This window comes from Zalophus californianus, chromosome 12, assembly GCF_009762305.2.
Source record: "Zalophus californianus isolate mZalCal1 chromosome 12, mZalCal1.pri.v2, whole genome shotgun sequence".
Lineage (NCBI taxonomy): Eukaryota > Metazoa > Chordata > Mammalia > Carnivora > Otariidae > Zalophus > Zalophus californianus.
Window position 1 is genome coordinate 43,701,471 of NC_045606.1, and position 17,754 is coordinate 43,719,224.

Below are 17,754 nucleotides of genomic sequence, written 5' to 3' on the forward strand. Positions count from 1 at the left end.
GGTTTGGTCTTTTATTGGTAGGCATAGGGAGAAGGGACAGGGAGAGGCCTGCCCCCTGACTGAGGGGGCAAGAGGAGCTGGGCTCTGTTCCAGAGTCTCTTACTATTCTCTGCCGGTGCTCTCTTTTGACTGGAAACTAAGATGTCATTTGTCCATAATGATTAATGTGGTGGTCTCAGCAGACTTTTTCTTTTAAAGATTTTTATTTATTTATTTATTTGACGGAGAGAGAGAGAGAGAGCACAAGTAGGCAGAGCGAGAAGCGGGCTCTCCACTGAGCAGGGAGCCCAATGCAGGACTTGATCCCAGGACCCTGGGATCATGACCTGAGCTGAAGGCAGACGTTTAACCGACTGACCCACCCAGACATCCCTCAGCAGACTTTTAAAGTTAAGGTTTGCATCTTTCAAACTTTCTCAATTGGAGTTGTTTTTGTTTTGGTTTTTAAAGGCTCAGGAATAGGCAATAGAGTAGTAAAAGGGCTTGGATAGTCAATGAAATAATTTTTTTTAAACCCATGTATGAACAGCAAATGATGCAAATTAAAGTACACATGAGTAGAATGAAAATGATTTCCATGTTTATGTTTGTCAGCAACAGTTATTTACAAATAACCCATATGAAAATGTAAAAAAGCATATTACATCTTCACATGCCATCTGTATTAACTGAATAAAGCTTAGTGACATAATTTTCATATCTGTAGTTAATTGTACATAGACATTTTGTGCGTTAAAAAAGAAATGTACATAATTTAAAATAAATTACATTACACAATTTACAAAGTAATATTAACAAAAACTTCTTAGACAGCTGCCTCCTTAAATCAAATAAATATTCAGGTAATTAAATTAACAAACACATTTAGGGAATTATAATTTATATAAAGACATATTGCAAATTTAATAAAGTTATATTTTACAATGACCGATACTGATCTCTTCAAATCTGTGCTACAAATAGGCAGGAAAAGTACCAGAAAGGGAATCTTAATGTTTACTTTTTAAAAATAAACATAAATAGATTGCGAAAAATAGTTGTGAAAATTTCATTGAGGGTTCAAAGTAGAGGATCTAGAAACTATTGCTTTAAAAAAAAAGTCTACAAAACACAATAAGACTGACAGTTACATTCTAACTAGACTAGAGATTTTGATCGCTGAAAACATGACTGCCACGAACTAAAAGTCTTCATATACTGCCCATTTTAGGATCTGGCTTGGTAGAAGCATGAAAACCTAAAACTACAAAGTTAACTCTATCCACTTAGCATTTGTTTTACTCATTTAATAACGTAGACGTAACCATTTTCAGTGTTCCTGCTGATACAGAATTACTGTAATCACAATGCAAAACATCCTTTTTATAAAGAGTCCTGTTTGCTAGGCCCCCACTCCAGTTTCAGACCCCAAAATCCTCTTCTGCAGTCACGGCCATCTGAAGATAGGACCAGGTGGGACAGGCAGGTGTGTTTTGTTCTCACATCTAAACTAGACCCAGGAAAACTCACTTTCTGACAAGATGCTTCACAGATTCTTTCCTATACTGCTCTCCTTTCAACACCCTCAGTCTTAGTGGGGAAAATATAACACGAAACACATTTGAGTTTGGTAATATTTTTACAAATAGATCTCAGATCATTTTGGAGGCATGATTCTTGAAAATCTATTCAAACTCCAAATAAGCCCAGGAATGGGCTCTCCTTTCTGTAAGGTACAGGCCTGCCTTACTGTCTTATAGGGTGGGTCATGAACACAGAGGCAAGGTGGAGGTAGGAGCATACTGGGTTGTACTAAATAGAGTATAAAAACGGACATATTTACAGAAAGTCTTTTTTTTTTTTTTGAGGGGGCATATCTTCTACATCTTTCCTTACCTTTTTACTCCTGTCTTTGACCAGTATATTTTGTTTAAATCAAGATGTTCACATGCTTAGTGACACTTTGACTCTAATAGGTGGTGAATAGAGACCTTCACCTTCATTTTTCCCCCCCTTATTTAAAAATTTGAGCATGTTTAGTAGAAGGTAGTTCTGAGAAAAGTAGATAAGATTAGTTGTAAGCAGAGTAGAGAGAGACCAGAGAAAATCATTATAAGGAGCAAAGGTATAGGGATTCGGAGGAGGTCAAACAAAAAAACTGAGAAGTGTTAATCCCTGTAAGAAGTTCTGGGTAAGTGACTTTATCTTGAAATGCTCAGGAACTTAACAGGGCTCTGGTTCAGCCAAATGAACATTGCCACCTCCCTGAGGGTGGAGGAGGATTACAGCAAAAGCCTAACAGTATGGCCTGAGATGTGGACTTTCCATCAGGAAAAATACCACACTGGAAACAAATCCAGAGTCAAGGGTGATTTAGGTGCTGTCTTCACTCATGAAACCTTTTCCCTTCTTTTCAGTGTCTTAGATACATAGGTATACAACTGTATTACAGTGCCTAGCAGAGTGTCTTACATGTGATAATTCAAGAAATTTGTCTTGTTATGAGTAATTTGTGCTTTGTTACAAGTAATTAAGAACATGCTTTTATGCGGTCCTTTTACAAATTGACTTTAAGCTACATGGTAGTGTCCTCAAAAAGGCTTGCAAATAAGAATTACGGTCGGTATCTTAGCTTAGGTACTAATAAGCAAATAAACCCCTTTCAAGAGAGAACAGTTGTGCCAATTCTATGTGGTTTGTACTGAAATAGTCCAACAAAATTGTACATAATACTGTGTCATTATTTTTCTTATTTTTTTTTTTTAAACCAAGCAGACCTTCAGATTTATAGAGCAGTAGTTCTAAATCTTTTTGGGCTCATGGGCCATTTTGGTAAGGCAAAGTGTCAACAGACTAGTTACTACTATATTCCCCTCCTGAATTGTCAGAATGAACAGGAGAAATAAGGTTTTGATGAAATTCCAGTAACATACTTAACTCATTGACTCATGCCAGGAACAAAAATAAGGCTATTATCATGTTCTAAACGTGAATATAGTAACCTTCATTTGTCCAAAATAGCCAGCTGGCTACGTGCCCTTCCTTTCATCTTTCTAACAAGAGGGCACCCAGTATTAATCCTAACGGTAAACTTCTAATATGTTCCCTAGTTTTAGGTCCCATTGAAACTAGTCTCCTCCGTATAGGTAGTGTTGCAAAGTATAATTCATTTATGAATAAAATCGTGTATTTTCATAAAATTTTATAGTTTTGATCAATTCATTAATTCTTAGAGTATGGATTGGATGATGATACTGATAGGCCTTTTGAATTAAGGACATTTTACAGTATCCTAAGTATAGCTTTAATAGCAACAACATATTATTCAGTAATTTCAAAGTTATTAGGTGTTGCATACATTTTCTAAGGCCGTTAGCTAAATTCTTCAAGTAACTGCAATAGATTCTTTCTCAACCATTTTGGACAAATGGAGTTTATTTTATTCAAAGAGATCAACTTGAGGAATACCTGGAAGACCCCTGAGTACCTAGACTAGCAATCACAGTTTTAGAGCAACGGTATTATTTTTGTCTTCCTCTTCAATAAGACCGATGCAATGGAATTTGTTTTTATGCTTTGCCTTGTTTAAATTGTTGGTTTAAAGTAAAATGCTCCTCTTTGTGACCACCTGTGTGCTTTGAAGTGATTGCTTTGCCTAATACAGTGAATGTTGAGTAAGGAATTAGTGGTTTTCACATTTAATTCATATTGAGATAGGTAGAAATCTGTTCTATTTGGGAGCGAGGACATCCTAATCTGATGTCTTTTGTAATCTTTGCAAATACTCTAATGAACAGCAGGGGGAGTTCAAACTCTACTTGAAGGTGAAACACCTTCTAGTCTAAACCAGTTGTATAGCAACACAGCTACGTCTAAAATAAAATAGCTTATTACATTATTTTTAAAAGACCTGAAAACCTAATGTCCTCCCCTCTACAAAAGGTTGTTGCAGTAAATGTTGCCTGAAAAATGGAATCGCTTTTTAATGGCACCTTTTGATTTTTTTTTTTTTTCTTTTCATACAAAAGAAGTCTGCCAAATTAGATAGTATTTCACCGTGCCATTCCCAGGGCTACATGTGTGAAAAATAGAACTACCTCCAAAACTGATAAACTTTAATGACCGTTTTTCACCTCTGAAGTTAAACACTGATGGCATTCTAAGGGTAAATGAATGAAAGCAAAAGATGACACAACAGAGAGGTAAGCACTGAAAAAACTTCTAGACCAGTGGTTCGCAAGCCACAGCCTGCAGATGTGGCCTGCTGATTGTTGTCACAAAGAAATGTTCATTGGAAAACAGCCATGCTCATTCTTCTATGGCCTGTGTCTTGTCTACACCCGCGTCTTCCTGATGACAGAACAGAGCAGGTGTGACGCAGGCCTGGCGGAAAATACCTACTATCCGGCCCTTTACGGAAAACATTTGCCACCCTTGGTCTAGATATTTAATGAAGCCCTGGGGCAACCTATTCTTTTTTGAACATTTTAGTTTTTGAAATCCTACAAAGTCTGCTTCAAATTTTACCAGTGAGCAAGACAAAACTATGGATGCATTTGATGTGAAACTAGGAAAACCAAATCGGGGGAAAAAAATCACAAGATTTTGAGTTCTTTTAGTTACAAAAATTATCAAGACGTTATTTTCTCCATCTGCTCAAAATTAAAAAGACAACCAGCTCCTTTTTTTCTTTTCTTTTCTTTTTTTAGCAAAGGTAACAAATATAAAAATCTAGTCGTAAACCACCTTCAAAGTACAATTAAAAACAACTAGAGGGATCCATCTTTTGAAGGGTTAATGAGTTTGGGGTTTGAGCATTTAAATCACCACCATGTTGTCGATTTCACAATGGCTGCAGCAATGAGGAAGAGTGTAGACAGCAGATGTGATAGCTAATTCCATCCTGTTGCCATCCAAACTGAAATTTATTCTCTTCCGGATGTAAGAACTTGCAAATGGCTCCATGACAGTCTTAGCACAGATGTCTTCATCCCATATGAAAAGAGGCAGTTTCTATGGCAATACTGGTTAAGTGCCTATCATGCTGCACTAATATAGTGCAAAATGTGCCTTCCATATAGCAAAAGAGATGCAGGCAACCAGTTTGAAAATTAGGGAAAGTAGAAACGTATTAACACAAGTAAATTAGTTTTCCTGACAATAACCACTATAAAATACTGAACTTGAGGACTTTTTTTTTTTTCCTAAGATACTAGTACATGTCCAGCATTCGTACTTTGGAGAAAGAATTAAGTCTTATAAAAGAGTCTTTGCCTCTGAAATGCAGGTTAATGAGAGCTACCATCAACCACCAAGATGCTGAATTTATTCAGTGGGTTTCCTGCTCAGCTTAGAGCTTATCTCTTATTCACCATTAAAATTGCTTATTAACAAGTACATAGTCTGACATAGTAATGTGTGTCATTCCATTGAGTATACATGTTATGCTTGACTATAGTATTGTAGAGATCTTGGTATAAACTCCTCATGCTAAAATGTTACTATGGGTTAACACTGCCCACAGAGGCTTGCATCAGGCATCCTAACTGACCAATTCCACAACCGTATTTTAGAGATGAAAGTGAATGGTCAGTTGGTAGATTTCAGAAAAGATCACAAAAAACTCTCAGAATGCAGCCTATGCTCAACTAAATCTAGAATTCTCAGGGCTGATTTTTTTTTAAATTTTTTTTTTATGTAAGTGGTACTGTCTTGATATCTCCAATGACACTGATTTTCACTCTTTGATGCTCTTTTAAAAAGTTACAATGCATTTGAATTCACATAGTATGAAGAGCTTTGTGGCTGCCGGATGTCTACTGCAAAGTCAGAAAGCTGAAACTGGTTGTTGCCCGGGTAAGTTCTATTTTACATGTCTGCATCTCCATCGTAGGCTAAGGTTAAAGGTTTCAGTCGGTTGTTTTGCCTTCTTTGGGGTTTCTTTGGCTTTTTGCTGTAAATAATAATAAAAAATAATTGGAGAAGGAAAAGCCATCTTTAATCATAAATTTTACTGTCTTAAATGAAAAAATTCAAAATACATTGATAAAGTTGCCTAACTGCCTAATGACCTAATTTCAACCTCAAGTTTGAATATTCTGGTATCTTTGAATTTCTTATTTAATGCTCTGAATAACCTTGAAATAGAACCTCTCGAATATTTTATTATACCGTAAGATAATTAAAAAATGAAATTCCTCACAATGGAAATAATACTATAGTATAATCATTAGTATTTGACCGGAAATCTTTATAAATACACAATTTATAATACATGTTTAAAAAGATATTTGAATAAAATTAGGTATCACCATACTATCTTTCTCCAGTAGTAATTCAGTATCAAACTCTGTAGTTCACGATAAGCATACAAAGCAATATTATCTTGTAAAACCAAGGGGAACATACTTGAGATGACCTGGAGCAGCTCTGGCTCATCTTCAGATATTAAATGGCTTATTTGGTAGTTTTTAGAATATCTATGACTAAAGCTATTTTTATTTCTAATTTCAGATGAACACTAAATGTAGAATACTTATTTGATACAAATTGCTGTTTCTGTATTATAGTCAACGGACAGTGTTTTTGCTGAAATAGATCTGTATCCCCTTATATTTTGAAATATTTAATCACTCACCAAGCTAGATAAATCATGGAGACAATAAAGATGAGTAACACAAATGCCCCAGCTGCTACACCGTAAACCCAGGTCTTTAGTCTCCCATCTAAGAAGAATGGATATTAGTTATTAATTTACATTAGTCTGGTGTGTGTGTGTGTATATATATATATATGTATATATGAATATATATATGACAGTCTTTAACTATGACCAATGACCAGTCACATATGACCAAATCCTTTCAAAACAAAATGAATTATTGCTTAGGCACAGTTAATGATTAATGCAAAGCTGCTACTATGAGTTAGATGCTGCTTCATTAAAGATAAATTATCAGTGAGAATTGAATGGAAAAATAATTTTTTCAATTCAAATTGCGTTCAGATTTCAGGTTCATATGCCTAAATTTTTGCAGCTACTTATGTAAATTTTACTTCAATATATGCATAATGCTAAATAAACATTTTCTTATTTTTATTGAGAATGGCAATTATAAGGAAAGAGGAAAAGTAATGCAATTTCAAAAAGTCCTACAGCTTAGGGTTAATGCAGACAGGTATTTGAACATAAGTTTTGTCATTTTAACCTTTTTTTTATGATGAATTGAAAGTGAATATACTTAACATTTTTGGGGGGAATTAATCTTTTATCTAATTTACACTTACACTGTACTTTAAAGCTCAGTCGACAATATCCTTTGTAAAATAGCCAAGTTTGATTATAACCTATAAATAACTTTTTAACTATAAATAACATTTTTCTAACTTTTTATTATATGGAATTAGGATAGAAACTTTTCTAATTTGGTTTTCTGGTCTCATTTCCTTTGAGCTTCTTAGTTTTGTGTTCACAATAAACTTCAACTAGATGATAGTATTAATAAATTTGCCTAACTTGATCATTACATCAACACATATTTTCTGTTGCATACATACAATTCAACATATTAGTGCTAAAATTATAGATTGGGCAAATTGACTCCATAGACACTCTGGTTTATTCAATATTTGTAAGGCATCAAAAATAAATCAGTACTGTGAAAGTTTTTCTACTTAGAGCTAGATCAACTTAGGGGTCCATTTGTTGGAACTAAATTGTTAATATTCTAAATATACTTCTTTTCAATTCTAAAGATTTTAAAAATTAGAGACTGGGTTTAAAATCAACTCCTGTTGGGTTCATCTGCCCTGAGAGTTCTTCAACAAATACTCTTTGAGTTTTTCAAAAACCAAGAACAGAGTCTAAGTATACTTTTTAAGAACATAAACCATTTCATTATATTAAAATGCTCATTTTAGGGAAGGTATATATATAAAATGACAATGTTCTCTTTTTAAAAACCAGTTTTGATTGAGAAGTTCTGCTTGGATTCTTAGTCAAGGTCAAGATTGCTAATGGCCATTTGCAGGTCCACTATCTTAAATACCGAGAGCAGAGTTTCCCAGGTTTGCACAGACAAGTCAGCTTTGCAAAATAAATTGTATTTTCAGCCTAACAACCTTATGAAGGCAGGGATAATGTGGTTGAATCTCAATATTTGGGTTAAATCATCTAAATACTGAAAATACTTAAAATCCTAATAGTGATTCTCCAATAAGGGAAAATGTTTTGACTTAAAGCATTAGAAATAGAGATGTGCTATGCAGACTCCTTCTTTTCTCATATTTCTAACAACTGTAAAGTAGACTATGTCTGGCTTTGCCTAGAGATTTCCTTTGGTCATTAACTAGTAATCTCTGTTGGTGTGAGAAAAGCCACCATGATCTTAGCTACCTTATAGCACTTGCAGCACAATTTTAAGCACCAGCTTTAGTTCCAGAAATAAGCATATAGTTTATTCCAACTAGGGAGAGAACGTGTGCGGGGTAGGGATAGCATTGTATTAGGCCTTCAAGCTTTTCCCTGTCTTGGCTTCAAGTCCATTACTAGACACATTAAGGATGTCTGTTTAGTATGACAAGGGTCTGGTCAGTCTCCAAATTTAAATCATCCCATCTAGACAGGAAGGCTCCATACTTGCCCTTCTGTATCTGGTGCTAGTACAGATTCTTATTATTTGAGTTTATCGAATCTAGGGGCCGATAGAAATTGGGCTGGCTACCAAGTACCCCTGAGCACAGCACTGCATTACTGGTGTTCCTATTTTAGGTTTAAATTGTTACCAGTCTATGGTCAAATGAAAAATTCTTGAATGTCTTTAGAGTTTTGTTTCAGTTCTGAATGACAATATACTTTATTCCTAATTAATATTTCATTGTTAGAGTTCTTTGTTCAATAGAAGCATAATTATACTTGCAAATTTAGGTCTGAGATCAAAATAACTAATATCCTAATTTTTTTTCTAAGAGGAAATTAATTTCATTTCTCTGAACTTTGAGCATGAATGCTTTTTTCATAATAGTAAAAACATTTGCTATATGGCAATATCAGAATAAGTACAGATGACTCATGTGAAAATGCTTGCTCATTTTAACCCTTTGACATTGGTTAACTGTATAACTAAAGGATTCTACATCAACACTGTCTAGTCACTTCACCTGGCCCAAATGGCTGTAGAAACCAGGTCCTTCCCCGTCCTGTTGGGTTACTGGAGGATTGGGTTGGATGTACTGCCCGACTGGTTTTCACATCTCCTCTTTTGTCCTCCACAGTGGGTATCACCACCACGGGGATAAGTGTGCACTGCTCAAGAGTACTGTTAGAAGACATGACTTCAGTGTACCCTTCTTCACAACTGCATGTCCTCATCTGCAGGAGAACAAGAGGATTTCTACTATACATAGAAGGTGATGAGAGCATAATAGATCTGACTTGAAGAGAAGGCTTTAAGGAAGTACTGTTTTGGGACTTTACTATATGTAATTTCTGTCTTAGCTACATAAAAAAGAGCACACTTTTTGTCCTGTTCACAAATTATTTTAACAGTAGAAATAAGCACATTCAGAATTGTTTATATCGACAAAAGGAGAGGTCTAGAAATCTTTAGGCCCCAAGACATGCTTTTTCTGGGGGGGTGGGGGGGGAGGGAGGAGGGAGTGGACTTTTTAAGAGATGACAAATAATGCAGCTGGCTTGTCTTTCCTAATGAAGTCACACATACCTCACTACAGTACGAGTGGGGTTGACTACACGGTGGGTTACAAGACCTGTCAGCATCAGGCTGGCGCACCACCAAGCAGCCCCCTGCAGAACAGAAAATCATATATTGACAAGTAGCATCTCTTGCAATGATAGAAATACTGTGTTGTATAGACTTGTCTTTGAATCCTGAACTACTCTGGGAACCCCCATGGATTTTTCTGAGGGCAACTGACTGTGACATACTTGGTTAACCTTGACCACTTCATACCGGAACTTGAGGCCCTTCTTACTCAGAGGAGATAGCACAGTGCCTGGCACTCGGCAGGTGCTCCACAAGCAGTGTTTGTATAGCTGCCACTTTGAAAACACTAAGTGCACACAGGCTATTTCTGTCATGGTCCCCAGCCCCCACTATGGGCCCAGTCCCACATTAAAAAGCAGATTGAATTTTCCTTTAAAGTTAAATTTTTTTCTTGGCCAAAGAAACAGTTCTCATGTCCCTTGAGATGTTTCTTTAATTTATGTGACTACCACATAAATGTACTTTTTTTTAAAATAATGCATACATAGTTCTTGGAGGAAATCCCTATTCCTGCCAGTTCAGGATTTTTGTAGCTGCTAAGTGATGTATTTGCATTATTGTTTAACTCGACATTGCAGCTCTCTGGTTTTTCTTCTCTTCTTTTCAGGTATAGTACCAAGTGTACCTAAGTTGTTACAAGTGAGGTTTTAAGATGAGAATAGATGTCCTAGAGAAACAATACTGGTGATGTGCAGGGAACTTAGAGTTTCAAACCATACTTGCTCAGTTGAATAGGATTTTAGGAAAGCAAAGTTTTTCCTTTATTTATGGAATTGATGATCCTCTGGAATTTAATCAAAGATCCTCTTGTTAATTCTTTGCCTTATCTTAATAATATAAACTATTCATCAAAAAATTATGATGGAAAAGCAGTTAGTCATTGCAAGGCAATTGCAGTTAAAAGGCCATATTGAAGTTATTATCATGAAACACATGAACAAAAAGGAAAACATCTTGATTTCTAATAAGGACAACTTCATAAAATTAAAGCAATCGATCAAGATAGGTAATATACTTTACATGCTTGTCTATTTCTCATAAAGAATCTCGTCTCTCCTAAAAGAAGAAGAATGCATATAGAGTTTATCACAAATCATTTACACATTGGCCTTTTTGGTTTCAGAGAAAGTATTAGAAAAACACTGGGTACTTTAATGGATTAAAAAGAAGGTGAACACATGATTTCTACAGGTAAGCCTTTTAAAATTTGACTTACCTTTGCCTTGGGGAATATCCCCAATTTTAGTGGGAAAAGAGATTTTTAACATATAGAAGAAATGGCAGACAAATATTACTTGCATCCATATTTGGGGAGGAAAAAAAGACCTGAAAATAACAGGACCCTCTGGGGCAACTGCAACGTTCCCTCTGAATAGTTTCAAGAAGAATGTAGACCTTCATTTTCAACACTTGAGTTGAATGGACCATCTCTATAAGCGCCTTCAAATTCAGAAAATGTATGCTTCCCTTCATAAGGCTCTTTCTCCCCTTAGGCCTCTTGCAGTGGTGTGGTTGGAAGAGATTTCAACCCCCCCCCACCCCCCACCCCCGCCCAGTAGATAATACTGTGAGAGAGCAAAGGGTTTCCTGGTAGGTATCTCTTCTTTGTTATATATGTGTCCACTGGGAGTTGCTATATATGGTTTCTTGATACAGATTTCTCATGTATAAAATCTTACCTTCACAAGAATATAATTTGATATCCTGTTCCAGCTTTCATAGGGAGGAAATAAGTAATTAGGTTTAAATAAATCCAGGAAATTTAAAATTTAATATAAAAATTGATGCTTTCCAAAAAGCATATTGATCTCTGTTCCTGTTATCTTACTGTATATATTACAGCTAAATTTATAAATGGACATTACTAATAGGCACCCAAATGCTCATTACTTTTGATCTCTGCCACAGGCTCAAAACAATGGCAGTAAATCAGCAGGTCCCCCGGAGTAGCTAACTCTCAAAACTCATGTTACTGATACACTATGAAGTATCCTATAGATTAATCTATAAAAATGTTAAAGGAGAGACATTAGATCTTTGGGTCATATGTTTAAGGTTTAGGTTCTGGTTCCAACCTTGGTTTCTTTCTAGGAAATTTGCAAGTTTACGTATCTGGAGCCAAGTTTCTCTCCACTTCATGGGGTCCTTCCACCCTTGCATTTACTGGGTTCAGATAAGGAAACTTTTAGTAATCACAGATTAGAGAAGCTCTTTGGTATATTTGGGTCAAAGGACACTTTAGAAAAGTTTTTCATTTGGATTTCTTCTTTGAATATATAATTTTTGAGTGGGGACAGAGTGGACAGAGTAGGTTAGCTGCCCAGATGCTCTGGGCTTGAGATTTGCCAGTAGATCTTACCTATTAATACAAAACTGAATCATAGATTTCTGAATTCAAGCAAGATATTTGGATTTGTATAATTATATTCACTTGGTAATATTTTTGGTTTAGCGTATATTATTTTTAAGGTACAGAAATATAGTCCACAAAATACTGATTTTTTTTAAGCATGTGGTGAGTTATTCACATATAAAATTTCTAGGGAAGACAATCTGAAAATTATAATTTATTGGAATTAGGTAATATTTTAACTAGATTCTAGCAACATTGTCTAAAATGGCTGGATGAGGGAGAATTTAATCGAAATAATAAAAAACAAAATAGTCACTGGTTAGTTATAACAGCCTAGGTACTAAATCCCAACCATGTGCTGAATACTGAAAGAATCTTTGTTTTCTTAATTATTTTCTTTAACCACCTGCATGTGTATTACAGGAAGACTTGCAAAACAAACAAAAACAGAGAAATTGGAAGTTTACCTGTTACATTTATACCATCTGACCGCTGACACCAGACTGTTCGGGAAGAACCCTTCCAAGCACTGGCCATCCATTTATACTCATAACACTGTCCATCTGCAGAGACACAATAAACATGAACAGAAGCATTCTGCTGTCTAGAAGGACAATCATGAGGAAAGAATATTAAGAAAATATTTATAAACAATTGTCGAAGTGGTAAGTCCATCTCAAAAATGATTCAAATGTTAATTTATTGTCCTGAAATTGCCATATGTTATAAAATGTTATAAAATTTCTGATCTATTCCTAAATCCTATTTATTTGCCACAGTTTTTATTCTTTTAATGATAATACAGTACAGTTGAACCTTGAACAACACGGGGATTAGGGGCATGTACCCCTCTGCAGTCTAAAATCTGTGTATACCTTTTGACTCTCCCAAAACTTAAATACTAACATCTTACTGTTGACCAGAAGCTTTACTTGATAACACAAAATGTATGTTCTATACTATAGACTTATAATAAAGTAAGCTAGAAAAATGTTACCAAGAAAACCATAAGGAGGAGAAAATATTTTGTACTGTATTCATATTATTAGTTTTTAAAGATTTTATTTGTCAGAACATGAGCAGGGGGAGGGGCAGAGGGAGAAGCAGGCTTCCCACTGAGCAAGGAGCCCGGAGCCCGATGGAGGACTCGAACCCGGGACCCTGGGATCATGACCTGAGCCAAAGGCAGATGCTTAACTGAGCCACCCAGGCGCCTTTGTACTGTATTTATTTAAAAAAAAAAAAAACAACTCTCCTGTAAGTGGACCTGGGCAATTCAAACCTCTGTTGTTCAAGGGTCAACCATATTATTAAAAATTTTAAAAAGTATCATAGTCTATCATTCTGAAATGTAAGTATTATACAGATGAAATATTTCTATGTGGTTTTTCCTAAATGTAGCTATAGTACATTTAACTGCTATATAGAATTCCACTGTACTAAACTCCACAATTTTTTTTTTTTTTTTTTGTATTTCCTCTCTGGATGGCCTTTTAGGTTGTTTTCAGTTTTTGCTGTTAGAGCAATGTCTCAGTGGTCAACCTTGTGCAAGTCTCTTCATGCTTCTTTAAGGTAAATATCTAGAAGACAAACTGCCGGGTATCTCCATAGGGATGGCTGAAACTTTACTAAATCTAACTTTTTTTTTCCCTCCAAAAAGTGACAACCTACATATCCACCAGCAGTGAGTAAGGATCATTGTTGCTTCAGCCTTCACGAACATTTATAATTGCAAGATTTAAAATTTTTGGTTATTTTGTTGGGTGTGGAAGCTGTATCGTCATTTTAAATTGTAGTTCTCTATTAATGCTATTAAAGAGTAACAAATGTTTTGGAGCATTTAGACTTCCTCTTCTGAGTGTTGCTTCTTTATATCTAGTGGCCATTTTTTATCCTACTGAAATCTATACCTTTTCTTATTGAATTGTGGGAATTATTTACTCTAGAATAGCAGTTCTCAAAGTATGGTCCAGAGAACCTGGGAGACTTTGACATTCTTTCAGAAAGAGAGAGAGAGGGAGAGAGAGAGTGTGTGTGTATGTATTTCAACTACACATCTGTGTGAGTAGAGCTGGATTTTCTTCATATACATCAACTAAGATTGCAACAGATTGAGTGCAGAAACAGAAGAGAATCCAGCTGTCTTCCTTTAAGGCAGATATTATAGATTTGCAAAAATGTAAAACAGGACAGTGCTTGTCAAAGAAGTTATTGGTTTTGTTTGCAGAGTAGTTATTTTTCAGGAAGTACTGTTACTGTTACATAAAATTGGTTTGTGGTTATTTATTTTTTAATATAAATTTTTATGTATATATAACTCACAAAAGAAAATTTTGGGTCCTCAATTTTGAGAATACAAAATTGAATCAATTTTAGGGGTGCGTGGGTGGTCAGTTGGTTAAGCATCTGCCTTTGGGTCAGGTCAAGATCCCAGGCAGGGTGCTGGGATCCAGCCCCGAATCGGGCTCCCTGCTTGCTGCTCTGCCTTCTTGTGCTCTCTCTCTCTGTCAAATAAATAAATAAAATAAAATAAAAATAAAATTGGATCAATTTTATACTCTTGGAGTTTTAAAATTGTCCTAGATACTAATTGTTCTAGAATACTAATCCTTGGAAATTAGTTGACTTCACAAATATCTTTTCTAAGCCTGTGGCTTCTCTGTTAACCTTGTTTATGATCTATTACTATGTAGAAGATTTAATTTTTCATCTTTCTCATTTTTGTGCTTCTCATGTCATATTTTGGAAATTCTTATCTTGAGTTCATAATGATATTCTCCTATATTTTCTTTAAATGTTTTACAGTTATGCTCTTCACCTTTGGGTCTATAATTTAGTTTATTAATTTATCAGTTTTGTGTATGCTGTGAGCCACAAGATAATCTTAAAAACATTATATGGATAACAAATTATTGCAACATTATTTACCCACCCATTACCCTACTGACTTTCACTTCTGTTATGTACCTATATATGAGAATTTGTTCCTGAGATTGTTTCATTAGTCTAATTGCTTTATTGTTGACCAGTCACTCTTCTTAAATTATTAATGCTATAGAGTAAATCTTGAATAAAGCCATGTAAGTCCCTTGACCTCCTCTCCCATTTTTTTCTTCTTGAAATTCTGAGCTTTAGTAATTCTGTGATCTTCTTGGTCTTCAACCTCTCCATATGAATTTTAGGATCAATTTCTCAGATCATTTAAAAATCGGTTCAAATTACAGGGAATTTATATAAATTGGTATAAAATTGAGATGTAATGATATTGAGGCTTATCCACGAAAATGCCTATTTTACTAATGTTTTAGTTATTTATATGCTTAAATAAGATTTCATTTACTTTCTATACACATCTTACATCATTTCCGTTAAATATATTTCTACTTATAGTTTTATTTTGATTCAATTTTTTTCTAATTAAATTTTATAATTGAGTCTTACTGGTAAAAGATTTTTAATTTTTTATTCAAGTATAGTTGACAAAGTATTATTTCCAGATATATAACATAGTGTTTCAACAATTACAGATATTACAAAACACTCACCGTAATCGTAGTTACCATCTGTCACCATACAAAATTATTACAATCTTACTGACTACATTACCCGTGATAAACTTTTCATCCCTGTGACTTATTTACACTGTTAATTGGAAATTTGTACCTCTTGATCCCCTTCATAAATTTCACTTATCCCCCACTCTGGCAACCACTAGTTTGTTCCCTGTACTTATGAGTCTGTTTCTGTTTTGTTCATTTTGTTTTTTAGGTTCCACATATGAGGGAAATCATATGGTATTTGTCTTTGTCTGATTTCACTTATCATAATACCCTCTAGGTTCATCCATGTTGTCTCAAATGGCAAGATGACATTCTTTTGCACGGCTGAGTAATGGAATATGGTATATATGTATACATATACCACATTTTTATCCATTCATTTATTGGTGGACATTTAACTTGCTTTTATATCTTGGCTATTGTAAATAATGCTATAATAAACATGGGTGCATATTTTTTAAAATTAGTTTTTTTTCTTTTACTTGGGTAAATACCCAGAAGTGGAATTACTGAGTCATATGGTAGTTTTAATTCTTTGAGGAACCTCCATACTGTTCACCACAGTGGCTGCACCAATTTAGGTTCCTGCCAAGAATTCACATGGGTTCCCATTCTCCACATCTTTGCCAACACTTTCCTGTCTTTTTGAAATTAGCCATCCTGACTGGTGTGAGGAAATTCTCATTGTGGTTTTGACTTGCATTTCCCTGATGACTAGTGATTTTTGAGCATCTTTTCGTGTGTTTTTTGGCAATCTGTTACCTTCCTTGGAAAAATGTCTATACAGGTACTCTGCCCATTTTTTCATTAGACTTTGTATTGAGTTGTGTAAGTTCTTTATATATTCTGGATATTAACCCATTATTGGATATATCATTTGCAAATATCTTCTCCCATTCAATAGGTTACCCTGTTGTTGGTTTCCTTCCTGCAAAAGCTTTTTATTTTGGTGTAGTCCTGATAGTTTTATTTCTGCTTTTGTTTCTCTTGCCTGAGAAGCCGTATCTCGAAAAATGTTGCTAAGGCCAATGTTAAAGAAATTACTGCCTATGTTGTTTTTTTTTTTTTTTTTTTTTTTTTAGATTTTATTTATTTGTCAGAGCAAGAGAGTGAGAAGAAGAGCATAAGTGGGGGGGAGCGGCAGGCAGAGGGAAAAGCAGGGTTCCCACTGAGCAAGGAGCCTGACATGGAACTTGATCCCAGGACCCTGGGATCATGACCTGAGCCGAAGGCAGACGCTTGACCAACTGAGCCACTTGGGCACTCGCCTATGTTTTCTTCTAGGAGTTTTATGGTTTCAGGTATTATATTTAGGTCTTAGTCCATTTTGAGCTTATTTTTGTGTGTGGCATAAGAAAGCGATCCAGTTTTATCTTTCACATGTAACTGTCCAGTCTTCCCAGTACCATTTATTGAAGAGACTGTCTTTCCCCTATTGTATCTTCTTGCCTCTCTTGTGATGGATTTAATTGATCATGTATGTGTGGGTTTGTTTCTGGGCTCTATATTCTGTTCTACTGATCTAGGTGTCTATTTTTGTGCCAATTTCATACTATTTTGATTACTCTAAGCTTTGTAGTAGAGTTTGACATCTGAGATTGTGCTACTTCCAGTTTTGTTGCTCTTTCTTAAGATTGCTTTGGCTGTTCAGTCTTTTGTGATTCCATATAAATCTTAGGATTAATATTATTGGTACTTCAGTAGGGGTTATATTTAATCAATAGATTACTTTGGGTAGTATAAACATTTTAATATTCTTCCAATCCATGAACACGATCTATCTTTTCATTTCTTATGTAGCCTTTAATTTCTCTTCTCAATGCCTTATCGTTTTCAGTGTATAGTCTTTCACTTCCTTGGTTAAGTTTATTTCCAATTATTTTATTCTTGGTACAAGTGTAAATGGAGTTTCTTTTTCCTTCTGCTATTTTCTTATTAGTGTATAGAAATATGTTTCTATATATCAGTTTTGTATCCTGCAACTTAACATAATTCATTTATTCTAATAGTTTTTTGGGGGGAGGATTTTCTGTGTATAATATCACATCATCTGTAAGCAGTGATAGTTATAATCTTC

At 35.0% G+C, this 17,754-nt stretch overlaps 1 protein-coding gene across 7 annotated transcripts in view; it reads right to left on the reverse strand.

Moving 5' to 3' along the window:
- Window positions 1-259: 259 nt before the first annotated feature.
- THSD7A (thrombospondin type 1 domain containing 7A) overlaps window positions 260-17,754 on the reverse strand; it is a 431,400-nt gene continuing 413,905 nt past the window's right edge. For 4 of the 7 annotated variants that reach the window (XM_027574085.2, XM_027574087.2, XM_027574084.2 and 1 more), the window contains 5 exons: window positions 12,585-12,680; window positions 9,702-9,784; window positions 9,139-9,349; window positions 6,617-6,704; window positions 260-5,932 (listed from right to left, as the gene is read on the reverse strand). In XM_027574085.2, coding sequence (XP_027429886.1) covers window positions 5,848-5,932; window positions 6,617-6,704; window positions 9,139-9,349; window positions 9,702-9,784; window positions 12,585-12,680 — 563 coding nt within the window. In that variant the 3' untranslated portion in view covers window positions 260-5,847. Of the gene's footprint in view, window positions 5,933-6,616; window positions 6,705-9,138; window positions 9,350-9,701; window positions 9,785-11,339; window positions 11,478-12,584; window positions 12,681-17,754 lie in introns of those variants that run through there. The other 3 variants (XM_027574086.2, XM_027574088.2, XM_027574089.2) reach the window with 3 other exon arrangements.